General features: G+C 41.3%; 4 protein-coding genes and 1 non-coding gene across 10 annotated transcripts; 1 reads left to right on the top strand and 4 right to left on the bottom strand.

The window, feature by feature from the left end:
- Positions 1-41: 41 nt before the first annotated feature.
- rgs9bp (regulator of G protein signaling 9 binding protein) lies at positions 42-3507 on the bottom strand. The gene is made up of 3 exons (XM_030756611.1): positions 2944-3507; positions 1312-1618; positions 42-935 (listed from the first exon to the last, which is right to left on the bottom strand). The coding sequence occupies exons 1-3, from the start codon at positions 3037-3039 to the stop codon at positions 562-564; spliced, it is 777 nt and encodes a 258-aa protein (XP_030612471.1). The 5' UTR covers positions 3040-3507; the 3' UTR covers positions 42-561.
- A 553-nt stretch (positions 3508-4060) lies between these two features.
- On the bottom strand, positions 4061-11294 carry LOC115799580 (kinesin-like protein KIF20A). 4 transcript variants are annotated; one of them, XM_030756803.1, is made up of 19 exons: positions 10589-11294; positions 10363-10482; positions 9192-9287; positions 8627-8746; positions 8410-8548; positions 8148-8332; positions 7967-8054; positions 7704-7880; positions 7503-7614; positions 7368-7430; positions 6593-6739; positions 6262-6427; positions 5997-6176; positions 5729-5868; positions 5451-5616; positions 5139-5262; positions 4737-4804; positions 4536-4655; positions 4135-4350 (listed from the first exon to the last, which is right to left on the bottom strand). In XM_030756803.1, the coding sequence occupies exons 2-19, from the start codon at positions 10465-10467 to the stop codon at positions 4135-4137; spliced, it is 2412 nt and encodes an 803-aa protein (XP_030612663.1). In that variant the 5' UTR covers positions 10468-10482; positions 10589-11294. The 4 variants fall into 4 exon arrangements, 3 of the variants coding, with proteins under 3 accessions (XP_030612664.1, XP_030612663.1, XP_030612665.1); XM_030756805.1 differs by having other exon boundaries at positions 4176-4355; positions 10589-11290; XR_004021599.1 differs by having other exon boundaries at positions 4323-4350; positions 4536-4675; positions 10589-11288.
- Positions 11295-11992: 698 nt separating this feature from the next.
- On the bottom strand, positions 11993-13411 carry rps20 (ribosomal protein S20). The gene is made up of 4 exons (XM_030756785.1): positions 13255-13411; positions 12565-12664; positions 12311-12384; positions 11993-12208 (listed from the first exon to the last, which is right to left on the bottom strand). Exons 1-4 carry the CDS (start codon positions 13255-13257, stop codon positions 12026-12028), a joined length of 360 nt encoding a protein of 119 aa, XP_030612645.1. The 5' UTR covers positions 13258-13411; the 3' UTR covers positions 11993-12025.
- On the bottom strand, positions 12454-12519 carry LOC115800002 (small nucleolar RNA U54). The gene has a single exon (XR_004021634.1). It is a non-coding gene; the product is annotated as a small nucleolar RNA U54 (small nucleolar RNA).
- Positions 13412-14992: 1581 nt separating the features above from the next.
- On the top strand, positions 14993-24789 carry anks6 (ankyrin repeat and sterile alpha motif domain containing 6). Of its 3 annotated transcripts, none has more exons than XM_030756650.1 (18): positions 14993-15607; positions 16162-16380; positions 16549-16753; positions 16979-17129; positions 18939-18983; positions 19087-19291; positions 19569-19675; positions 19869-20020; positions 20126-20363; positions 20524-20576; positions 20654-20848; positions 20948-21110; positions 21233-21453; positions 21662-21854; positions 21988-22055; positions 22215-22331; positions 22453-22549; positions 22638-24789. In XM_030756650.1, the coding sequence occupies exons 1-18, from the start codon at positions 15279-15281 to the stop codon at positions 22685-22687; spliced, it is 2808 nt and encodes a 935-aa protein (XP_030612510.1). In that variant the 5' UTR covers positions 14993-15278; the 3' UTR covers positions 22688-24789. The 3 variants fall into 3 exon arrangements, with proteins under 3 accessions (XP_030612510.1, XP_030612512.1, XP_030612511.1); XM_030756651.1 differs by having other exon boundaries at positions 15279-15607; positions 20527-20576; XM_030756652.1 differs by lacking the exons at positions 21988-22055; positions 22215-22331; positions 22453-22549; positions 22638-24789 and having other exon boundaries at positions 21627-21802.
- Positions 24790-26233: the final 1444 nt, after the last annotated feature.

Below are 26233 nucleotides of genomic sequence, written 5' to 3'. Positions count from 1 at the left end.
CAGTCATTTAGTGCTTTGAGGTTTAAAAAAAAAAAAAAAAGTTTCATATCAAAGTTGATACTTTTATATTGTATAATTGTACTAATCAGTTCTCTACAGCACAGATTATATATAAAATAAATGATCGTATTAACTAACAAGCATTTGCACATATGTCTTTTTGCAATAAGGAACAAAGTGCCTTTCTGGCTGCTTTAGTGGATCACAAGCTAGTCAGGAAAAAGTACAGAACAATGTTGGTGCCATCTTTTTACAATTGTACAATTAAAATAAATCTATCATAACAGGCAGTCAGGTACTTTGTGTTATTGAACAAGTATATGGCAGCTTTGGATTCACTGCAAGAAATGGCAAACAGGCTTGCATCCAGATTTCAGCATGTGTAGAACCATATCTTATATACTAATAAATTAGTCGCAATTATAAAAAGGTACCTTTTTTTTTTGTAAAGAGCATAGTTAAGAGAACACTACTACACCTGCAAAGCTTGCCATTGTTACAGTAATAGTGAGCCTTTCTGAGGTTGCACAGGAAAAAAAAAAAATTATATTAAGGTTTTGTTCATGAAAAAAGGACAAGACAGACAGACAAAGTGGCTGCCACCAAAACAACAGCAAGTAGCAATAAGAGCACAAAGATGAAACTGCGCTGGAATAGAGGCTCGTGTCCAGGCTGCTCCTCATCAACACTGACCAGAGCTAGGGAGGCGCTCTCAGTGCTGCTCAGCGGGTCCGCGTACTGTGGCCCCCGGGGCTCCACCATCCAGCGCAACACGTTCACTTTCTTCTCCATGTCATCAATCATGTGGTCAATTTGGCTGATTTCCTGCTCCATGGCTCTCTGCTCCTGGCTCTCGAGGCCAGCGGGAAGGGTTGGAGGCTCCTGGTTCAGGTCTGCCAAACTGAGTGCACGAGCTGCTACTTCACTGCCTCCTCCTGCATTACCAGAAATTTTAAGTTTAGCTATCCAGTCACTTTTGGCTTTACAACTCAGATTTGTAAACTGTGGCATATTATTTACACTTCATCATGAGGAGAAATGTGAATATTTGTGCAAATTTTTTAATGTAACTCAGTGGCACTACAGGGGGATAAATAAATCAGGCAATTATTGAAATCAGGATTCATCATCTGGGGTCCATAATTATCTGTACAGGCATCTAAAAGCTGGTGAGATTTAATTGTAGATCATTGTGAGGACCAACTCAAGTACTGGTCCACACACTTTACGGATTCCTGTCACTAATGGAATAGATGGATGGATAATAGTCGTTTTGCATACAGTAGTAATATGTGAAAGGCATTCATTTACCTTGTAGGCCAGTTTGCACCAATGAAGCAGTGTTAGTCAGGGAGAAGGTGTCACCTATGTTGAAAACCTTGCACATGTCAACATGGAGAAGCTCTAGACTGGAGGTGAAGGCCACCCAGAGGAGCTCCATCTCCTTGCGCTGGTCCTCAGGCAGGGTCTTGTCCCGGAGATGTGAGGTTAGATGACGACAGATGGCCTCAGCCAACGTTAGGGCCTTTTCTCGTGTCTGTCTCAACTCGTCCCTCAGCTGCAAGCTGTCTGTGCAGCCACCGGCACATGAGGCCAAATGCCGGTAACATGCTACCACCTGTAATAAAGATTTGATATTGCTCATTAATATGCAGAGCTTAGGGACACAGTTACACACACACAAAAAAAAAAAAAAAAAAAAAACAAATGTACAGAAGATTGTCCTCCAAGGTGGGCTAACTCCAAGTTTCCAAGAGCAGTGGACTGTTTTTGCATAGGTATGGACATGCCCTTGCTGTCCACATCACCTGCTGTATTTAGACCACTAATCTTAATTAGGTATTGCACATCATTAACCTTCTGAACAGCTATTCTCTGCTAAACACTTCATCAATGAATGCATGTATAATCAGCATAGCAAAACTGATTGAAAACTTAGAAACAGGTTTGAGAAAAAGCTGAATGAGCTGAACATTAGTCATCTGCTTGAAACAATAACTGGGAACTGCTGAAGAGAGCACACCTTTGGTTTTCTGATCTAAATCATTCAGCAAGAATGATTTAACAATGGCCTATACATCTACCCCGGGGGATTAGCAGGTGGTTTCATTCATTAAAAAAATAGAAATAATCTCATTATTATTGATCTATTTCTAGATAAGCCAAAGCAACCTTGTGTACTCCAAGTACAAGTGGCCCATTTTCCTGGTGTGCACCAGCAACAATAAAACCACAGATGTGCTATATAATTGCAGTATCCTTTACTGTGTTTTAAAATTGGGTATATTAATAGTCTTAATAGCATCTAGTCATTTGTGCTTCATTTGTGATTGTATTTCAAAAGACTAATTTTTGCGAGCAATGTTCAAGCTCTTGGTACTAAGAAAATTTGGTGTAAACTGCGGCTGCCAAATTTATTCATTGTGTAAAAATCATTTATCAAACGGACAAAAATATTACTTTAAATTGTAGTTAAAACAAGTAAACAGTTGCTGTTAACTGGGGGGAAATGTTAGACATGTCCATGGCATTATCTAAACACAGGAGAGTCACGCAGATTCAGTGGACCAAGAAATTCTTTTCAGAGAGAGAGAGTGCACTTTTAGCCACAGGGGAAGGGAATAAAGGGCATTACATTTTTTTGTGCGTGCATGTTCAGTCTGTAAAATCTTAATGTGGTGAAGATGATATGAATGCTGAACCCAAATAGTCAACTTTATATGCACTTTATATTCTCATGCATTGCTCAACTCTTTTTACATTTCTGTAAATCCCAAATATTTGCATAAAATTCTGTGGATTGTTGCTGCTGCATACAAGTGCATAAACTTATCTTCTCACATTCAGTCTCACAAATCAATTCGACCGGTGCAAATACAGTGCACAACCGAGTCAGGCCAGTGCTGTCTTTATAACCTGAACAGAAAACTTGGAGCAGCTTACCTTTATCACAGAATCCACCAGTGCCCTTCCATCAGCCAAATTCTTGTCTGCGCCAGCTGTGCAGTCATTACCCACTTTGTTATTTACAAGTGGCATGAGGATGACTTGTCCAGAGTCTAGGACTCTGCCACAGCAGGCAAGATTTTGGCCCGGCTACCCTTCACTTCTCTGGCTCCCACTGCTCCTCTTCGTCCCCCGGAAGATTCTTCATTCAGTGGCTGATGGTCGAGACGGACTCAGTCCCAAGGCAGCATGATGTGCTACAATATTCCCCCGCAGCAACTATATTGCAATTGCAGGTGCTAAACATGCTATGGAGGTTGTAGTGGGGAAAGTCAAAGTAATGAAGAAAATAAAAATGATAAACTGATGTAACTCTTAAGCAAGGTGCTAATCCTGTGATTGACCCCTTTGCACTGACGCAGGCTTAGACAGGCAGCTAATCTCATTAACCGTCAACGATACCAGAGAGAAAGGAGAGCAGCTGGCTGCCTACCACAATGGCCCCTTCACTAACTGAGGAGGAGGCTGTGCTGTTACTTCAAGCACACCACACTCACTACACCTCCTTCACTCATCCGCAAAGGTCAAAATGCTACATAAGATTTTATTACCATGCTGGAAATGTGTTATACTGGGTGAGAATGAAAGATCTTAATTGTATGTAAAGATAAACTAATAAGCAGATTAGAAAGTAAACAGTGATGCACTTAAGGGTATTGAAAGTTGTAGATGGTTGCCTTGTCCTGTCAAGCTTCTTTGTGGGTTACTTTCCCCTCAGGCTCTAGAAAATGGATGCCCTTAATGAACAGGTCCATGTACTGAATGCATGCTTGGATGAAGCATGTTATATTTCCATACCAGTAGATGTATGCTCAAGAAGGTTTTCATGTAAGGCGGCAGCAGGGGGGGGAGGCAAACTATACACATCACAGCAGTGGAGCTTGGAATTAAAGAACAATCCAAAAAGTGAAGGAGATCATACTGTCAGTGCTTAACACATGGATATATGCACAAAAGCTTATATGCGTGAAAGTCTAAAAATTTTTATTTTAATTGAAAAAAAAAAAAAAAAATTGAAGTAAAAATATAACAAGACGCACACAAAAATTAGTTTTGGGGCATTTTTTTCTTCAAGCCCATGAGAAGTTCTTAAAAAGCAAATGAGATCTTCCCCAAATGCTGGACTTTTCAATTGTGTACAGTCTTGACTGTTTTCCTCAGTGTTCGGGTGGACGTACCCTTCCGTGGTGACGTGACTGCCTCCCTAATGTTGGCGAGCAAACCGCGCTTGGTCTTGGGCTGCACAGGGGACTTCTGGGAGAGCTTGACCACTTCTGCCTTGAGTGAGGCAATCTCCTTGTCCTTTTCTACATTTTGGCATCTGATCTCTTCCATGGATTTTGTCTTTGTTTTTTGTTTTTGTTTTTTTTTTTTGGGGGGGGGGGGGGGGGGGGTGCAAAAAAGGGGAGAAAAAACACATGCAAACATTTCAAAAAACACATACAGCAACATTCATCCTCGCAGATCTAAAGATGTTAGAAGTCTCATTTGAAAAACTTGCATCTCCATGTTGTGCATCATCACCTCACCAGATCAGCAGATGTCTTCTGCAGAGCCTCTAGATCAGCTAATTTCTCCAGAAAGCCATCTCTGATCTTCTCTAGTGTTTCATTAAGCTCCATCAGCCTTTTCTCCAGGGACAAAATTACCTGAAGAGCAAACATTAGCACTGACATAATTAGATAACCAACCAGAGTCAGTGTGTAACTGGAAAGTTTTGTCTTTGGTACCTGTTTGTCCTCACACATCCTCTCTATGGCACATTTTTCTTTGTAAAGGTGTCGGTATCGATCATCTCCTGTGTGGATTTGAGTTTGTTGCCATTTTAATAAATGCTGAGCTCGTGGTGAAATAAAGCCAAAACATTATACTTGAAGCATGAACAATAAATGACAGCAACCCCTAAAACTCTGATGCTCCATTTCTCAAAAATCCTTGAATGTGTGTACTTTCTAGGCCAGATCACTTTTGGAAATTTTTAATCTCAAGATTAAAGCTCAAAGTTTGCCCTCCAATCAAGTCTTGATTGTACACCAGCACAGCTGATTTCAAATGAAGCAGAGGCAACCTTTGGAAATTTCTGCCTAAATGGAAATGACTGCACATCCATGAAAACGCAACCGTATGCCAACCTGCTTCTTCTGCCTCTTTAGATGGTTCAGTCTGGCTCGACTGATCCACTCTTGGAGCAGCAGGAACTCCTCCACTGGTGCTGGAAGTCAAGGCCTCCAACTCTGCCACCTTACGTCTGAGGGCCTGCACAGCCACAAGAGCCAACACTGATGTATTAATGATTAAAATATTTGGATACGTAAATTATCAGCACGGCCAATCTGTAGGTTAATATTTGATCCATTATTCATCCCTTTGCATCAGTACAGAAGCTCATTTAGCAAAATTCTGGGTAAAATTTAAGATCTGTGATACAGCCAATCAAAACACACCTCAACTTTCTCCTGCTCAGCACTGAACTCGTCGAGCGGGACGTAGTCATTCTCCAGATTGGTCATAGCGCTCTGATAAGCATGTTCTTTCATAGCATCTTTGTACATCTCAAACGTGTTTTCCAGTTTCTCCTGGTAGCTCTCCTTCAGCTCTTCAATCTGACGACTTTACAGTGAAAAGGATCTCTTTACAAATCAACTTCATATGAAATCAACACTGACAGCGAATGCATTTATCAAAGATCACTGCTCTACTTTTGCAAAACTAAAACACATACTTGCGGAGTTCTTCACTTTCCATGAGCTGCTGTAACATGGCATCTCCCATTTCTTTGCGAATTTCCAGTTCCTGTACCAGGTTTCTTCTTCGCTCAGCCAGTAGTTTTGTTCTTAGATTTTCAACGATATTCAAAAGCTCCTAAAAAGTTTGAAATAAATGAAGACGGGTGTTAGAAAACAGGCATGCTACTAGCTCTTTCCAGCTGCTGTTAGGTACAGTGCATGCTTTCAGCTAAATCATAATGTGACATGAGAGACTATTTTTACACTCTGTGGCAGCAAAGACATGTCAGCCTCCTCTTCTTCATCAAGCAGCTCATCTTCAGACAGATAGCTCTCCAGGGCCTCACTGTCAATCACCCCATTCCTCACCAGAGGCTTCCCATCACGGCCCACCAGACAAGGAGCCAGAGATTCGAGAGCCTTGTCTGGGATCACCTGCACCACCTGCAGAAAGCACAGGTGGGGTTAGTGCTCCAGCTCACCGAGGTTCTTTATAATGACCATTGTGCCATTTTGTACTCAGGCTAACTTGTTTGGCAACAGCTGAGAATTTCATAACATGGAGAGTCTCGTCATAGGTAGAAGCACACTGGTTGATGTTGACGATCATGGATGCGCTTCCTTTGCCACAGAAGAAAGCCTGGAACAGCTTGGTGAGCTTGCTTTCTCGGAAAGGGATGTTGCTGCTCTTCATTCTTATGGACAACAGCATGAAAGCACACACACACACACACCAAAAAAAAAAAAAAAAAAGCAGAACATCATTAAGGTTAATTTTTACAAAAACAAAAATCACATTACTTGAAATACAGTTTTTAAGTTTTAGCATTTTGCGTTAACTAGTAATGATCTCACTGTACCTGTCGGTCTGATTGTTACGGAGTGCAGTGATGCACTTTCCCAAAATGAGGAGGGAATTGTTAATGTTACCCGCCTCCTTCAGCCTCTCTCCAAATGTCTTTGTTTTGTTGCATCTTTCTGAGCCAGCCAGGTCACAGAGAGAGAACCTGAGACAAAGAGCAACTTTTATGAATCATGCTAACACCCAGTGGACGCGTCAGTGTCCTATTTTCAGCTATGAATCGGACTTTCACCCAGTAACTCCTGTTGAAGACCCTCATATCATTCCCTTAGTCAAACTCATTTACAGGGCTCATACACCTTTTCCAGAATCAAATTCAAGCACTTCCAAGGTCCATTTTCAAGATTTTCCAGCACATTAACACCGATACATTTTTATACAAATACATACTCAAAATTATTTCAAATTTTTTAAAATCACATTAAAAAGATGGTGTTATGCAATAAGTCACTTGACAAAAAATAATAACTACTGATAGTTAATTTGGGAAACTTTACTCTCCAGATTGCAAGCAACCTCGCAGTCATCTATGAAACACTCCAAACTGCACTAACCCACAAGAAATGTGCCATTACAAATAAAGTTTGAGTGATCCGTGTATGTTGGGAATTTTCCATGGTGCCCACATATTTAGATAAAATGTTGATTTAGATTTATTTAAATGTTAGTGGCTGCAGTGACTTTTGCAATGTTATAAAATCCTTTTTTTTTTTTTTTTTTTTAAACAGTACACAATTTTTAAACAAAAAAGTGAATATTAATGAGATACTTACTCAGAGATCCTTTCAACTGTCCCTTCACTGATCTTCAGTAACTTCATGGTAAATATGCTGTGGCTGTAAGGAAAGCCTGTATAAGCGTTGAACATTATTTAACACCAACTAAGGGAAAAGATTAAGTCAGTTTACCTTCGGCTAGATGACTGGTTCATCTTTGTGGCTGCAGCACTTCTGTTTTTATTCCCAAACTTTAGCAGCTTGGAGGCTTCACCCAGGTTCTGGATGTTAATCCACCTGAGGTCTGAAATTAAAACAAATTCTTTAATTCGTTAATGCTGACATTTATGACATTAAAAAAAAAAAAAAAATGGGGTAAGTTTGCTTCCACACCTTTAACATAAGCATTTCCTGCACCGTCATCACATACACGGAGAGATGCACGTTTCTTGGATTTGGAGCACACGGATGGCTGGAGTAGATCGTACACACACTCATTGTAGATTTCAAAGAAGGCCACCCATAAGGCAAACTGGCTGTCATTTGCTTCTGCTGGGCTGCTGATTAACACTAAAGCAGGAGCACAGAAGGAAAAATAATTAAAAAAAAAAAAAAAAAGAATCTACAGCATTTATCACTATTCTTGTGAACGATACCTGTCTGATTGGAGGATAAAGAAGAGGATGAAAGACAGGCGGCTGAAGACGACTCTAGAGAAATACTGACTTTGAGAGGCTCACACTCCTGGACCAGAGAAAACACATTTGCATGCAACATGTGATTCATTCCAGTTATTTCCTCTTTTCAGGAATACTTGTACAAGAACCGAGTCCTTACTTCTTTAACTGAAGCAAATATGGCAGCTTTATTGCTTCGTTCCTGCTTTACTTGGTCAAAATCCAGAGACTGCACATCATTCCTGAGGTAGGGTTTCAGGTCCATTCCCTGATACTGACGTCCTTCAGTGTATTGAAAGGTGATTTCCAGCACTCGAGGCAGTATTCCCGGCTCTTTTGGTGTTCCTGCGCCATTTCAAAACATTAATAGAAGAACTCTGCATGACTTGGACCTCACAGAAATATTGTGCTTCTGTCTGTACCTTGGATTGTGAAGGTTTTCCCAGCATTGGTTACACCATAGCTGAATATTAATGCATTTTTCCCATCCAGAAAGTCACTCATTTGGCTTTTGACCGTGTTCTCAAACAGCTCAGCCTGTGTCGTCTCTGGTCCGAAAATCTAAAAGCAAGCAGAAAGATAATTATTGCACATACTTGGCATAAAAAGGGCAAAAAGGTCATTTCAAACATTGCTGACCTGTGAGAAGGAAAATTTGCGGAGCGACATGCCAATTCCTTTCTCACTGCTCTTCATGGTGGCAGAACCTTTGGGTGCATTCAGCATCACCGTCTGGCTGCTCTCAATCACAACACAACCCTGAGGAAGAGGGCGAGGAAGAGTAGCTTAAATGAAAAGAAACAGTTGACAGCAAAGCAAACCTTTGGAAATCTAGTCTGAAAATCTAATCCAGCTCTTAACCAGGCACCAGGTCAGAAGTAGCATCAGTGCTGCTATGCTGGTGGAAAAGCTGCATTTATGTCTCAGCTCAGATGCTCTTTACATTGGTTTTATTTTGAATGAAAGCTCTTAAATATTAGGCTACAAGATCATCTAATCCAAGCAGGGATATGGAGCTCTCTTTCTGTTTAAATACAAAGTTTTCATCCAGTCCCTTATCTTGGTGGATATTTTGTGAATGTATGTAAATTATGGGCAGGTGAGCGAGAACACATGCAGAAATAAGAAAGGAGTATTACACAGTGATATTTTAATTCTTCATTGGTAACCCTGGTATGAGACAGATCATTAAATGTTTGAGTACCTGATCCTCATCGTCAGAGAGTTCCTCTTTAGAGAAAGGCCTCACTCTGAGATAAACCCGCATCGTCTGCGGTTCGGCTACACCAGGCGTCTCAGTCTGACAGCAGAAAAAAGACAAATCAGAGCAGAAACTGGGGACGGGACGCAATGTCTTAAAAATTCTTTTGACAATTTTTTTTTTTTTTTTTACATTTTTTTTCTTTTTTATTCTGGTGTAAATATCTCAAACAGGACAAGAAAGGTTGAAGGTCCAAAGCATCAGACTGAGTAAAACATTACAGCCATGTTACAAGAATTGACATCTACAAAGGAGTTTTACAGCCACTTTAAGAAAAATGTTTTTAAATTGTGCATTTTGAGAATAAAGTCAAAATTTTGAGAATAAAGTCAAAATACTATTTTGAGATTAAAGTTGCCATTTAGTTCAACACCTGCCACGGCTGCTATACCCGCTACAAAATGCCTTGGGTAGATGAGTTAGTGAAACAACTCAATCAGCTATCTTATTGAGTCTTGTGATTCAGCATATCCCCTCTATGCTGCACAAAGGTGCAACCATCGATTTTCTGTGTTTTTTTTCCAGCTTTCCGCACCATCTCTTTAACGTCCTCATACTTATCACTACATCGTGTTTATGTACTAAAAGAGAAATAATTTCCTTGTTACTATAACCGATTCTGAAGTATCGTTTCACTAACTCATCTAGAAGACACTGGTGAGGGTACAGCACACGTGGCGTGGATGTTTGACTTATTCTCAAAATGCACAATTTAATTTTTTTCTTTTAATGTAGCTCTAATACTCATTCGTAGCCATCCACACCAGTACAGGTCGCAAATAAAGTTAAAGTTTGTTCATGGCTCAGAGTAAAGGTATTGGTCAGTCTGAAGATGGCTGTTGTGATTGGTCAGAATTAGCCCAAGAAAATTTAATGTCAGCCTTTTTTACAGAAGGAAAGATTTAGGGCTTTTTTCTTATTTTAAACATTTTGTATTAATAGAAAATAAAGCCAAACGCTACACGGCGTTTAAACCTTATGACACGAATTTCCAGAAAGCTTAAAGCCAACAAACACATTCCCCCCTAACCTTTCTGTGGCAGACACCCCAAGTAAGAACTGATATTAATATTATTTAATTAAAACAAATATATTAAAAACAAGCAAATATTACCTGCTGGAATGAAGTGTTGCCAGAGGGAACATCACAAGTCAAGTCCATGTCAACAGACTGCATACAAACACTGTCTTCCTCAGTCATTTCAGCAACTGCACTCATCTTGAGGTAAATCAGCTAAAATAATAATGATAAAATTTTTGTTTTATTTGTTCAACTGATGCACAAGATATACTGATTTAACAGATTTTGACTACCTTAACCTTGAAATAACTTACTGCACCTTAACAAGAGCCAGTAGATCTGCTGGTTTTCCTCCACTGAGAGTCAGGGAAAGGTTCTAATCACTTCTAATTGGAAGCAGACGTGAACTCAAGCAAATCAACAGGTATGGCCAATCTGATGCACAGGTATGGAGGTCCCTGTGTATCAGATTCTTATTTGATGACTGTGTCACAGTACAAATAGGTGGCACATAAAGTAATTAAGTTGCTGGGTCACAAGAACAGCTTCTATCTGCCTTGGCACTGATTCTTCCAAAATATACTTTATTAGGGGTTTGATTTTGGCGATGGGAGCGCTAAGACATCAGTCCAAAACCTCTCACCGTTCATTTGGTTTTAGATCTGCAGCCAGTTTCACAAGCATTATCTGTAGAACTAGACCAGTCTTTTTTTTTTTTTGCTCATCAGTCAGCCTAATACAAGTTAGACTGTTTCACACAAACACCAAATGTGTGTGTTACCATGGAATCAGTGGCAACAAAAAAAGAGAAAAACAACTTAACTGTTACAGAGGAATGAGAAATACGAGTTTTGTAACAGTGAGGACACGGTCGCACACGGAGCCTATCCTGAGCCTGACTGAAGAATTACTAAGAAATACTGCCCCCTGCTGCTTTAAGAAGCCACAGCATGCAGGCTCTGCTGCAGGTTTGAACTATAATGAGATTTTATGCAGCTGGAAGTTTCCTACATTGTTTAATGTTTAATTTTTCATTGAACAGGTAGTGGGGCATCTCATCAGTCTGATTCAGCTCTGCTGACACAAGGACAGATACAGGAAATCTTTCATAATGTCTGTCAGAGAATCAGCTGCCAGATAATGTATTATCTCATCTTCTCAACTGTTGAAACAAAATTTCCCCAAGTATTTCTCATCTCATACAATGTTTTTCAGTGATATAAGCCAATTCAAAAGCATTTATGTCACTGGAATCATTTCCGGTTCTCGTCATGGCCCTCTATCCTCCAGCCATGTGCTCCAATGTAATGCGATTATTGCTGTGGTCACCCAGTACACAAACCCTTTAAAAAAAAAAAAAAAAAAAACAAACAAAAAAAAAAACCTAGAAATCACATTTTGCAGTGTTGTGGAAATGACCCCAAGAGACAGGTATGCTATGAAATAAATGCATAAACACTAATATATTTTGCAATACATAAAAGCATTTCATTAAAACGGATTGTGTCAAAGTAAATTTATAAATATTGCTTTTGAAACTAGAGCCACTTAGTGAGCTTGCATAATTGCCCTTTCAGGTTCAAACTGCATTTTTTGTACCTGTAGGCAGATTTGGGAAATTCACTATCTAGATCTAATCCAAACTGAATTTCCCCATGGTGAGACTAAAAGGGATTTCTCTTTCAAACATCACCAACAGAAGCCCAAATAACACCACGTCACATTTTCCTTGTTAGTTTCTTTATTGAAAAATCATTTATGCATCTGCGATGGTAACTTCGACCTCGACACCTGGTTCGATGCTGATGGAGGTGATCTGCTTGACGATTTCAGAAGGGCTGTGCAGATCAATCAGACGCTTGTGAATCCTCATCTGGAAGCGATCCCAGGTTTTAGACCCTTCACCACAGGGAGTCTTTCTGGTGGTGATACGCAGAGTCTGGAGGGAGGCAGAGAAACCGATTTTAGTTTTAACTTATAAAGCACCTAGGATAGCCTATCTAGCAAACCAATATTAATTCCAATGCATTAAATTCAGTACCTTAGTTGGCATGCGGACCGGTCCCTTCACCTTCAGGTTCTTCTCCTTAGCCCCACGGATCAGGTCTGCGCAGACTGCAGATCAGAAATAAAACACTTTTGAAAACACAGGCTACCATCACTTCCCAGACAACACTTTTCAAGCCATGGCTCAGAATAGCGTATACATAAATCAGGGTTCATCAGTCTGATTTTTGTCCTCATAGCTCAGGTCATCATTTAACTCACAGCATGAAATTATTTGAGCTTAATTACCCTTCTCCAGAGATTTGACGTTACGGCTGGTGAGGGTGATGCGGATGCGGTGGATTGCAACCTCTGTCTCAACAGGTGCCTTACCGGTATCTTTAAAAGCCTGTATGTGAGGAAGAAACAGCAGTTACTCAAAACATCTGATACTGCAGCTCAGAGGATTACACGGCATGACTTACAGTCAAACTGACAACTCCTAAAACACAAATTTGGCAAGATCTCCAGAGTACGTGCTGCAAATACTAGTTCAGGTTATAGCACAATAACCTGGAGGCCTGGGCATAAGCACCCAAAAGTAACACAAGTGAAATACAAAGGATAATTACAGGTGTGATATAACTGATTTACAGTCAGTAACAACTGGCCATAAATCAGTTTCTTTATTTAACTGTAATATCCCCAAAACACGTGAGTCAAGAGAAAGCTTGGACTTTAGCTAAACGAGTCTCCTGTCACAGTGAGACGTGTGAACTGTACTTTAAACAGACAGGAGAGAGGCTCTGTCATAACTTGCTTCTATTATTTCCAAGCGGACTGTACATTTACAGTCCGCTTGGAAATACTTCGACTACAGCGCCATTAGCCGCGACACTCCGTACAACTCTGAGAGCAAATTACTCCACAAATTACCAAAACATTAGCAAAAACCAGCTACATACTAGTTACTCGCTGACATATTCAAACAGCACGTACCATTGCGAATATTCCTGACCGACTTATTCGGAAGAAATTCAAGCGAACAGCGGTGAGCCAGGAAAGGGAACAACTAACGTGGTTAGCTGAGGGAGAAAAGAGCGAGCGCAGGCGCGTTTCCTCCCTTTGTACCGCTCATCCGGGACCCCTTGCTTCCTCGTTGGTGTTTCAAGCTGCTCTATGATCAACAGCGACGTCTAGTGGACACGCTTTAGTATTATGTTGTAGTTCGTCTGGAGGGCAGTGGGCGGCGCTGAAGTGCACTCTTCGGAACAACAGCGGTCACACTCACCCACCAAAATCACTGAATTCAGGTGTTCCAATCACTTCCGTGGCCACAGGAGTATAAAGTCAAGCACCTAGGCATGCAGACTGCTTCTACAAACATGTGTAAAAGAATGGGTCGCTCTCAGGAGCTCAATGAATTCCAGCGTGGTACCGTGATAGGATGCCACCTGTGCAACAAGTCCAGTCGTGAAATTTCCTCGCTACTAAATATTCTACAGTCAACTGGTCAATGGTATTATAACAAAGTGGAAGCAATTGGGAACGACAGCAACTCAGCCACGAAGCTGTACGCCACGTAAAATCACAGAGTGGGCTCAGCTTAAGCTGAGGCACATAGTGCACAGAGGTCACCAACTGTCTGCAGGGACAGTCGCTACAGACCTCCAAACTGCGTGTGGCCTTCAGCCTTTAGATGAGTTCAAGAACAGTGTGTACAGAGCTTCATGGAATGGGTTTCCATGGCTGTGAGCCAGGCCTTCTCATCCAACATCAGTGTCTGAACTTACAAATGCTCTTCTGGAAGAATGATCAAAAATTCCCATAAACACACTGTGGAAAGCCTTCCCAGAAGAGTTGAAGCTGTTATAGCTGCAAAGGGTGGGCTGACATCATATTTAACCCTAGAATGGGATGCCACTCAAGTTCATATGCGTGTGCAGGAGACAAGCAAATACTTTTGGCAATATAGTGTGTGTATTTTTGGTGTTCACTGAAGAAAGCAATAGTATTTCGACTACTACATACTAGAAGACATTGGATACTGTATTTGTTAGTTGTTTTGCTTACATCTTTATTTGATTGTTATATTTTTTATATTTTTTAAAAACTGAAGGGATCACAATGTGTTTGGATCAGTTTTGTTTTATTATAAGTGTTACCTATATTATTATTCCAGTAATAGTGATTTGTATAACTTGACAATGTCACAAAGGTGTTACAGTTGTTGTATTTCCCCACACGTGCCACTGGAGGGCAGTGGAAACACCTTTTCGCGGATCTGATCAGCTGCGCATCGCCAGGTCATAAACAATAACAATTGTGACAACCTTAAAAAAAATAAAGCAAAAAATGCAGTGTTTTTAACACTCTGTTAACCTCTATACATTCATAAATATTAAATAACCTCAAAGTATGTACATCAGACAGCAACACCAAAGGTAGACATAAAAACCCGAGAACACTTCCGGTCAGAAACCTTCCAGAATAATACAGTCATTGTTGCAATGACATTCAGAGAAAGTGATAGGTGAGTGAATAATATGCTTATATATACTACACTTTTCTGAGGAAGACAACCCTTTTGATAATTACATTTTCAAATTGCAGGATGTGTCGCTTAATGGCGTCGTTGAAACAAATGACACATTCCACTTTGTGTAAAAAAGTAGGCTTTTGTTTTGAAAGACGAAAGCGGAAGCTGTACGCTGTGTTGCCGGAAACATGACGGTAGTCAGATTCCTGAACGAGTAACGGAACCGGGCAGCGCCGGCTGTTTGCCAGAAAGTTGTTTTATGTAGCACATATGACTAAATGTAGAGACTGAAGAGGAGATCCTTGGTGTATTGTTTGAAAGGAAGTGGGTTAGCCGTTAACTTGAAACCTGAACTTCTTTTTACTGTGCGTCATGATTTCCAAACGCAGGCCGCCGCTGAGTGACAGAGGAGAAGTTTTCCCCGTTACCCTCGATGAAACAAACTTGAGTTGATTGGAGACGGAATAACACAGGGAATAAAGACATGAATTTCGGCGTCCCCGCCAATTCGCTGCTACTTTTACGTGCCTGCGATGAGGGGGACTACGAAACGGCCCGTGGCATCCTGGAGCCCGGAGCCCCGAAAGAGTCCGGACGGCAGAGCAGGCTGCGGTCAGAAGCGGGTTCGGAGTGTGACACCGCGGACATGTTGGCTCTGGTCCCGGTGGACTGCACGGACGAAGAGGGAAACACGGCCCTGCAATTCGCCTCCGCCAGCGGCCACGAGAACCTGGTCCGGTTCTTGCTCAGAAAGGGGGCCTCAGTGGACAGCCGCAACAACTACGGCTGGACCCCGCTGATGCAGGCTGCTAGGTGGGACTGCTTGCTGGAGCTCATATGACAAGAGGGTCGCACGACACTGTTAAAAATGTGTTTAAAATAAAGACATAAAGTGATTTATGTTAGAGGGCAGAAATCCTCTGGCGCTCATGATGAAGCTGTGAGGATGCAGATAATAAGTTCCTTTTAGTGTTAAACTGTTATATTTGGGTTATGTTGTGTTAGTCTTGCTGGAACATTTGCCAAGCGTCGTGGAGCCATTTGAGATCGGGTTTCTGAGTTTCGTGCTGTCCACAAAGGTTACATTAATGTTCACTAAAGGTTCAAAAGAAACCAAAATCAAAGAGTCCTTACCCACCATTAGAGTGCTTTGTAACAAATTGCAATACACTTTAATTTGTTTTCTTTTTGTAATTTTGAGCATATTCATAAATTTCAACTATAGCCCTTGCTTAAGTGCAGCGGCATGCCTTTTTGACCCTCCGATAGCTGATTCAAGTTTTAAAGATCATGCTAATTCACCTGGAGCAACTTCTACATGCAAAGGTCTGCTCTGTCCTTTCTCTGTGTCTTATTTCTGCTCCCAGGTTTGGCCACTTGACTGTTGCTCACATTCTCTTGGAGAACGGGGCAGAGATCAATGGACGCAACAGGCTTGGAGCAAGTGTCCTGACTATGGCAGCTCGTGGGGGGCACGCTCATGTAGTCAAGCTGCTTCTGGAGAGTGGGGCCTATGTAGATGACTTCGATCACCTGGCTGTTGCTGCAGAGGTGGTCTCTAATGGCAACAACAACAACAGCTGCAGGTTTTTTTCTTTTTCAAATCAATTTATTTAGAGAACATCTAACAGTTCAAATGGCTGCACATCTGGTTAAAAAGGATATAAAGTCTAAACCTTTCCATGACGAGTCCATCACTGTTTATAAGTTATGTGGCCATGTCTTTTTTTCTTTTCCTTTTTTTTTTTTTACAGTGGAGCTGGTTTTGGACCTGGTGAAGGCTGTCTGGGAGGAGGAGGAGGTGGCAGAGAATTCATGGACATCACAGCGCTGATGGTGGCGTCTCAGCATGGTCACGAGGCCACTGTACGCCTGCTGCTAGAGTGGGGCTCTGATGTAAACTTTTCCCAGAAGACCACTGGCTGGGGGCCACTGATGCTGTCCACTCTGAGTGGGAAGGTGGGGTTTAGAGGATGGATGGTTGGATAGATTGGATTAAAAACACAATATATAGGTAGCACATTGTGGGTACATTAGTGGCATTTGGGAATGTTTTTTGTTTAATGTTTAAAATGCAGTGTTTTGAAAAGTAAATGGATGGTATCTCATAATATTTGAATTTAACAGAATGACCTGGGTTGTTTTTTCTGAATGAGCTGGTGATTAAAGGTGTGTGTTGTAAAGGTGGCTGCGGCTCAGCAGCTGGTGGAACGTGGAGCTGACCCAGACCGAATCAACGTTCTCTCCAAGACGGCCTTTGAACTGGCCATGCAGCTGAAACAGAGAGACATCAAGGCCTATTTGGACTCAATCACTACTGTCAGACCACAGACAGGTACGGCCTTCCTTTGATTACTGATTCAGACTTTGCTTTCTTGGCATGATGATGGCATACAGTAGCACCAGTAGCATCTTATACATGTCTTCCAATTGCAAAAATTCAGAAACAAACTAAAACCTGTTGAGAGGCTGAGACTCGGCCTGCACTGTGTGACATGTTCTCCAAAAAGAACAAAATCTGGCTCTCTTCCACGGTGTTTCTTTTCCTGTCTCCCTCCTGTCACCCCCAATCAGTCGCAGCTGGACCTGGTCCTGTTTGAGGGTTCTTCCTGTTAAGAGAGTTTTTTTTTTTTCTTCCTGCTGTTGCCAAGTGCTTGCTCACAGGGGGTCGTCTGATTGTTGGGGCTTTCTCTGTATTATTGTAAGGTCTTTACCTTACAATATAAAGTGCCTTGAGATGACTGTTGTTGTGATTTGGCACTATACAAATAAAATTGAGTTCAATTGAAATAATGACTTGCTGAGATAAAAAAAAAATACCTTTAAATCCTTATTAGTGAAAAAGAAAAAAAGTGCTCAGTTATTGCCAAGTGCAGAAAATAATAATAAAATTCAGTGAACACCAAAAGGTGTCAGTTAACAAACCCATCCACCCCCTCTCCCCCTGCCTGTCTCAGAGTGAACAGGTGCCTAATGTTAACAGTCAGTAACACTGCCCCAAACCATGTGACCAACCACAAAGTAAATCAGCCGAAACAAATATACACAAATCACACAGATAATATCTGTATAACTTCACCGTAATCTGAAATTCATTTATGGCTCCCATACAGAGCAAATGAAGGAAACAGTTGTGTCCACAGTGCGTACTGTGTTAACATACTTCACAATATACTATAAAATGTTTTTGAACAAGAAAGAATACCACTGTAATGTAACGGTAATAGTGAGAAAAATGGTTTCAAAGAGACAAAATAAAGTAAATATTTGACTTTTTTGTGGTTTCTGAGCATGTGTGGTATTTTTTTGAAAGCTTTTGAGTTTCATCTTGGTAGTACTATGTTAACAGGGCAACTCACTGCTGCAGGTAATGAATGCACTGCAGTTAACACTGACCTGGGAGGGATTGGTGGAGCTCAGCCTCTTTGATGTATAATAGCCTTTCTCACAGGTAGTTCAGGTTTTTAGCTCAGCTTACCAGCGCAGTCACACACAGTGTACTTTTAAAAGCTTTTAATTGCAGCATGCACACAAGGAAGTATCTGAAAAAGCAAGTCAGGCATTTCTTTTCATTTATGCCGGTTTTTATTTCTAATGGTGTACAGTATGCTCTGGTTAACACATGAGGTTTTTTATTGCCTGTAATTTATCTGAAGTTCAGGAGTGGGACCACACCTCAGACATTTCCCTCTGCTGTATTACCTCTACAAATGCCCCCCTGCCCTACACAAATGTTTACTCTTGTTTCTGTTCCTCATCCTCTCTCATGGGAACTTGGGGGATCTGTCAGGCCCAGGAGCTGCTGCCAGCCTTCAGTGGGGGCTTACCCAAACCACAGCCTCTGGCCTAGCTCGTTGCTTCTCATCTACCTGTGTCCTTCATTATCAGTAAACACTGTTAAATCACATTTGGGGCTGTTGTCTTTGCTAGTGAATGCATCTTTCACTTCTCTACTTTTCTTTCTTTCTCTGCAGTCACCGACATAATTTATAACTTGTGTGAGTGTTGAGCTCTGTAGTATTTAGCATTTGTGTACTTAACCCCACACGCACACACTGACTGATTTTGCTGAGCTACGTGGAGTCAGGCCAAGCGGGGCTGTTTTTCCAGAGCTCTTTTCTCAGTCTTGCTCATTTCTTCCCAGATGATGAGAGAAGAAGGCCAGATGTGTTCAGCGCTCTCAAATTAGGTGAGCTAAATCGGATCGATAAACTTTTCGGAAGTGAAACGAACTGGTTTTTCTACACGTTTGTGCATTTATGTATCCATAAATGTGTTTTCTTGCGATTCAGGAAATTCACAGCTGGTCAAAGAGATCCTAGAGGAGGATCCTGCTCAGGTGAATTTGTCCAATCAGGAGGGAGCGACGCCTCTCATGATGGCAGCGGTGAGCGGCCAGTTAGAGGTGGTTCAGCTGATGGTGGAGAAGAATGCCGACATAGATAAACAAGACGGTGTCCATGGGTGGACCGCTTTAATGCAGGCCACCTACCACGGGTAAGGAGAAGCTGCTGGTTTATTTCTACCAGAGTTTGTTTGTTGGTTTCTTAATTTAAATGATTTTGGTAAATGTATTGATATTAAGTTTGTCTGCACTGTTGTTGTCATCTTGTTTTGCTATTCTTGTGCTCCATAAATAAATGTTAATTTTAGCAGGTTTCTATTAGAGAGTGATTAAAATCTTGATACTATATTTGCTATGAAGACATTTGACCTCCAGAGTTGTACATAGAGCATGTATCTTTTCCTACACTATCCTTTTTTTTCTCCCCAGCAATAAAGACATCGTCAAGTACCTGTTGAGTCAAGGGGCCGATGTCAACCTCCGAGCTAAGAATGGATACACAGCCTTTGATTTGGTTATGCTGCTCAATGATCCAGGTAATCGTTCTGTTTAACAGTCTACTTAAGATGAGGATACAGGAAGTTAACTTTTGACATTGATAACTTTTTATAACATCACAATTGGACAGCAGCGCCTAAATGTAGCTTATCTGACTTTCCATGCTTTCTTTTTTTTTTTTTTTTTTTTTAATCTTCATTTTTTTTTTTGTCTTCTGTGGATTTTTGTCAGACACTGAGCTGGTACGCCTGTTAGCATCTGTGTGTATGCAAGTAGACAAAGATAAGTCAAAACACCGCGGCAGAACTTTAATGACGCGCTCCAAGAGTCGACAGTCCCTCAACAACGTCCCGGTGCCACCTGATGACAAAGGAGGCCTTAAGGTAAAGTCGTCTGAACCACCAAAACGCAGTTTGCAAAATAATCAGGGATATAATAATAATCTTTATCGTGATGCTCTTTGCATCTTTGAATCCGCCCTCTTCCAGTCCTGGTGGAGTAGGATGTCGAATCGCTTTCGTCGGCTTAAGTTGACTCACACCCTGAGGCACGGCCTTTCGTCCAATCGCCTGGCTCCATTTCCAGATGATGCTGAAAGTTTGGATGCCACAATGAAGGCCAATAGGAAGTCCACTGCTGTGTCTAATGGTGGGGCGGTGGCACCTACACCTGCTCTAGCAGGGAGTGACACGAGCACCACCTGGGCAGTCAAGACCAAAGATGCTGGTGAGTCATAGTTTCCTTAAAATTATGAATACGTTCATGACATCACATGTCCATGACATCAGATGTTTAGGGTAAATGTAGCTGAGCATGTATCCAGCTTTATGTTATAATACAGCATGTGAGCAAGGCAATGTAGAAATGTGATGTATTCTCCATTCAGCAGGTCACTGCAGAGCGTCCTCAGAGAAGGATGACTTTCTAATAACCACAATGGTAGGAGCACTTTCATGGAATATGGTTAGTATAGTTTTAGTTGTGTTGCTTGACTGTTATGTGTCGGTCTCCTTTAGTTGAGAAGTGGTGCCCCCTTGACTCGGCTGCCAAACGACAAGCTGAAAGCAGTGATTCCTCCTTTCTTGCCACCCTCCAACTTCGAGCCGTGGAACTCGGACCGCTCACGCCTCCTCAGGGAGGGGAAGAGCGAAGCGCCACGCTTGCCCATGCCACCACAGAGGAAGCTTAACAGCAGTGGAAACTCTGATATTGTGAGTGCTTTTGGGTGTTAAGGAGAGAAGGTTTTAGCTCAGATTGGAGAAGGTGAAATTTATCCTTATGCTGCTCTTCATCACAATCTTCTCATTCAGACATCCATCAGTCGTGTGGTCAGCAGGTCCATTAAATTTCCCAGCATCCCCAAGGGGCCATCCTCATCCTCTCCTTCGAACTCTGGTCACTATCACTCCCCTCACTCGTCTGGAGGCTCAAATGGAGTCGCGGGGCTCAACAGGGACTCCCACAACCGTTCAGGTTCACAAATAAACACATAAAAACAAAACATGCTGCAAGAAAAATAGCAATCATTAAACATTAGTGAATGCATTACACAAGAGCTACAAAATACAACACACTTTGTCTTTTCCTTACACCAGGGGGCAGTGCAGACAGCGTTCTCTCCCAGATAGCAGCCCAACGTAAAAGAGCAGCTGGCCTTATAGAAGTAAAGGCTCAAGCCCCAGAGAAACAGCACAGCCAGACCCCGAGTCAAGCCCCACCACCGGTTTCAGCACCTGGTCTGCCCCTGCCTGATATCAGCCTTCCTGACATTCACTCCCATCCCAGCCTCGTTGCCTCCGACATCCATTCCAGAAAGGTCTCAGCTTTGTTTTCTCTCTCTAATTGCTCTCTGAGCTGCAACTTTCTTTAACAGGTTTTCTTTGACAGTAACTCTTAATGTCTTCTTGAACATATTTTCCCTCATGACTTTCATAATTGTGTAAAATATTCAGAATTGAACAAGTGCTTCTGTTCATGCCATTCATCCAGTGCTACTGTCCACCCACGATTGTCCTTCTTTGTAGAAGATGGAGTTGAAAAAGAGACCTCAGTCAGGAAATTCCTCTACTTCCAAGAGCACATCGCCCACCCTAACACCTTCTCCTTCCCCAACACCCAAGATTCCCCCCATACCAGGAGACTCTCTGTCCTCAGCATCATCTCATCCACGCTCTAAGAGCAGCGGAGGTTCCAGCAGTGGAACCATCACAGATGAAGGTGACAGCACATTTTATTCAGTAGAAGCCCAAATCATCATTGTGCATATGCTGTGTGCTTTGATGTATTAATAAGTGATAACTGAGTGTTATCAGTTTCTCTTTGAAAATATTGTACTTTTTTCCTTTTTCAGATGAGCTGTCTAGTATTTTGAAGAAACTGTCCCTTGAGAAATACCAGCCTATATTTGAGGAACAAGAGGTACTTCATAAATTCTGTCTTGGGTTTTTAACCATGCGCTTTCAACCTTAATGCCCATAAATGCATCACTAAATTGTAGTGCCGGAAAAGACTTTTAATTTTTGTTTAAGTACATTTCATAACATGTTATTCTTTGTTTTTCTTTTCTTTTCCCCTTAGGTGGATATGGAAGCATTCCTGACTTTAACAGACGGAGACCTGAAGGAGCTGGGCATTAAAACAGACGGACCCAGACAGCAGATCTTGGCTGCCATATCAGAGCTCAATGCTGGAAAGGTACGTTTGGTTCTACACGGTTATGCATTTCAGAGTTGCTTCCAGCAGTGTGTTTCTGTGCTCTCTCTGTCTGCACGTGCAGTATTTCTGTCTGATTGAGGTTGCTGTTGTCTGCCATCAGGGCCGAGAGAGGCAGATCCTTCAAGAGACCATCCATAACTTCCAGTCTTCTTTTGGTAGCAGTGCTAGTAACCCCAGGCAACCAGGACAATCACGCTGTAAGTAGTAAAACTGTGCTTGTAAGCTTGATGGAAGAGCTCATAAAGAAAACATCTGTTTATCTTTCTTCCCACTTTCATTCTTTAGCTCCAACAAGCTGGATGAGACACCAGGTTCGTTCCGCCAGCAAAAGGTAACCCCCACGGACCTGATGCACATGAGGAAGCACACCAAAGGTACTTAGAGTAAGAGTAAAATGCTGCTGACATCCGAGAAAGATGCGAGCGACATGGAGTCTTCTAGGTGGACGACTTCTTGACCACCAGACGTCTTAGTGCAAGGGGACCCTGCAGCAAAAAGGCCAATCAGGTCCTGATAAACTGCCTGCGTTGGACCCTCCTGGACCAAACTGCCTTCATTTTTTCCTCTTATGGATTATAAAGCAGGGGAGATGTAACAGGGCTGGCTGGGTTCAGTGCCCTGCTGCTTTTAACAAGCACATGATGTTTGGCAAATAAGGTGAGGCAGTATGTGATGTTCACGGTACGGTGACGTCAGTAAAGTGCATTACACAGGCGTTAATATCAGGGGCAATGAATGTTAAAGGTAATGAAAGAGAAATTGTTTATTTCTTTTATTGAACAAAGGCTTTATTGAAAGTAGAACTTATGTTTTAAATGCTAAAGAAATTATGAGCAAAAGTAATCCTCTTTAGAAATAGATAAAACTTTCTGTGTGTGGCCGAAGCTTTTGAGTCTGGCAGGTAGTTGAGGTAGAAAGGAGATGCACCTGTGCAGGTGAGATTCTCTGTCTTGTTGCTTTTTTATAATACTGTGGATACCTTTTAAAACCCACTGCCACCTTAAAGGCGAAATATATTTTTTGGTCTTTGTAATGCAGCAGCCGGCTATATTGCTAAAGCAGCAGCTGGGTTAAGCAGAGAGCTGGGATAGTGAAAGGCGAGGTTAGAAACACAGCAGCGGGAGTGAGTTTGAGCCATGAGAGACTTTTATTTTATCTCAACGAATGTGAGAGGTGCAGCAGTTGTATTGTAAATGTGGCAGGTGAAGTTCGAGAAGAAAGAACAGCTGTTATGAGTCTAACACTTGACTGGCTGAGAAGGTGCACTGATGAGGAGCGCTAATAGAGAAGTGAAAGTGGAAAGGAACTATTTTTAGTCAGCCAGTCCCTGGGACTGCTTTTACCAGATTATGTGTTGAATTTACAAACCACTATATACACAAATGACTTTAATAGAGACTGTGCTGTCATGAATAAAAAAAACATTATGATGATGTAACAACAACATGTGTATATATATATATTTTTTTACTCTTTAATGCTTTATTGGATTTGAGATGAGAAAACTTTGGCAAAAATATTTTGGGAACATTTTATGAGGAGTATAAATTTAGTTTAAGTAAGGTACATTGAGCAACAGTTTCCACTGAGCCTGCTCCCTTCATCCCTCCGGCTCCATCATGAAACACGGAGAGACAGACGGACTGCTGCAACATTCCTAAATATCAGGTATTCCAAGTCTTAAATCCAAATGATGGGCTGTGGTACTGTTCAGGATCGGTCGCTTAATGTGAGATGACACTGATGTAATATCCTGTTTAGTCATGCTCTGAGTCTAGGAAATATAAATTGGAGGATGAATAGCAACAAATTGAATAAAAATGAGTGTCCAAAATGAAATAAGAACAGAATACAAATTGTATTCTTTGGTGCTTCGGTTTAATAACTGGAAACCAGGTTTCAGGTCAAACTTTGCTCGTTTAAGAATTTTAAACAACCAATGTAAAACCATCTTCCATCCACAAGGTGGCAGCAACATCCAGTTGATGCAATAAGTTATACCTGTTATAATACTTGTCATGTTTTCCTCCACAGATTTTGGTCTGTGCTTTTTAAATGAGACACATTAAAGCTAAATTTAACCCCATTCATGCTCGTAAAAAGTATTTTACAGTGGCTAATGTTTTTGAAGCCAAGGAGTCCAGTTGTGCGTATATCTGAATCAAAAACTGAAACTTAATATGAAATATAAAATATTACGCTACTGTAATCATTTGTGTTTGATATAATTTTTCCACAGCAAAATTTAAATAAAGCATTCAGATATAGCCAAAGAACAAAAAAGAGGAAAAAGAAGCAAGTATGTTTTTCATTTCTAAACTTTAGCCTCTGCAGGTGAGATTAATTTCATGGACAAGTACATTGTCAGTGCACATGCACCGGAGGTTTCACGTTTCCACATCACAACTGTGTAAAAAGTCTCCCTTTATCAGACAAATCTAAGAGCTCTTCCATATTTTCTGTGCGTTGTAGTGTGTATAACTGCATGTGACAAATAAACCTTATATCAAACTTTGCACAAACATCTTTTTGCACAGTGAGGCTCATACAGGATGGGAATAAGTAATAAGGCAGTGAGCCAAACATGTTCTTTTTTTTCCATTTGAGAAAGGCTTTAAAAAAGAAAGAAATTATTGTAAGGGAACAAGCAGTCAAAGCACATACGGGCACAGGTGCACATTTAAAAAAAGAAAAATGTTTTATTGTATCCAAAAACAAAAATACAGAACCATGAAAATATGCTATTTTAAGAAATAAGCGGGCCCATCAAAGGGGCCAAGTGAACACAAGTGCTACTCAAAGAATACTGCTTAACAAAACAAGACATAAACTCAACAAACTGACCTAACCAAATAAATGAACTGAAACTACATGCTAGCTGAGGAAATGATTTTTAATGCAAATGCAAATGGGGAAACTACAGAGAGGATAGCAGCAGATGGTTCAGTCCATTTTGTTGGCTTCTGCATTTCAACCAGTTCCACCTTTGGCCTCCCCTTTTACTCAAACCAGGTGGGACTGGAGCAGCAGACAGGTAACTCAAAAAGGTTGAGAAGAAATGTACTTAATACAACTAAATCACCGACAAAACAATGTAAACCAGAAAAGAGGTGAGTGGAGAAGAAATGCTCTGTGGGAAGGCCACAGCTGCTTGAGCCTATTACAGCGTAACTAAGGGATGGTTCAGGGTCACCTGATCCAGCCCTAACTATAAGCTTGATCAAAAAAGAAAATTTTAAGCCTAATCTTAAAAACAGAGAGGGTGTTTGTCTCCTGAATCCAAACTGGGAACTGATTCCTCAGAAGAGGGGCCTGATGGCTGAAGGCTCTGCCTCCCATTCTACTCTGAAAAACCGTAGGAGCCACAAGTAAGCCAGGAGTCTGAGAGTGAAGTGCTCTATTGGGATGATACAGTGCAATGAGGTCTTTAAGATAAGATGGGGCCTGACTATTTAAGACCTTGTCTGTGAGGAGAGGGATATTAATTTCAATTCTGGATTTAACAGGGAGCCAATGAAGAGAAGCCAATATGGGAGAAATCTGCTCTCTCTTTCTAGTCCCTGTCAGTACTCTAGCTGCAGCATTTTGGATCAGCTGAAGGACAACCTGATACAATAATAACAATAATTACAATAATAAATAAATCCATGAACTAACTTTTCAGCATCACTCACAGACAGGATGATATTGTGCAGCTGAAAGAAAGCAGTCCTACATATTTGTTTAATGGGTGTTTAAAGACATATCCTGGTCAAAAGAGACTCCAGGATTCATCACAGTGCTGTTGGAGGCCAAAGTCATGTCATCTCAGTTTTCTAATAATATTACCTAAGGGAAGCATGTATAATGCAAGAGGTACTGGTACCAGGCCAGAACCCTGT

Source organism: Archocentrus centrarchus, chromosome 20 (genome assembly GCF_007364275.1).
Source record: "Archocentrus centrarchus isolate MPI-CPG fArcCen1 chromosome 20, fArcCen1, whole genome shotgun sequence".
Classification (NCBI taxonomy): domain Eukaryota; kingdom Metazoa; phylum Chordata; class Actinopteri; order Cichliformes; family Cichlidae; genus Archocentrus; species Archocentrus centrarchus.
Note: the sequence above shows the minus strand (reverse complement) of the source record. Positions and strands in the feature narration are given on the sequence as shown.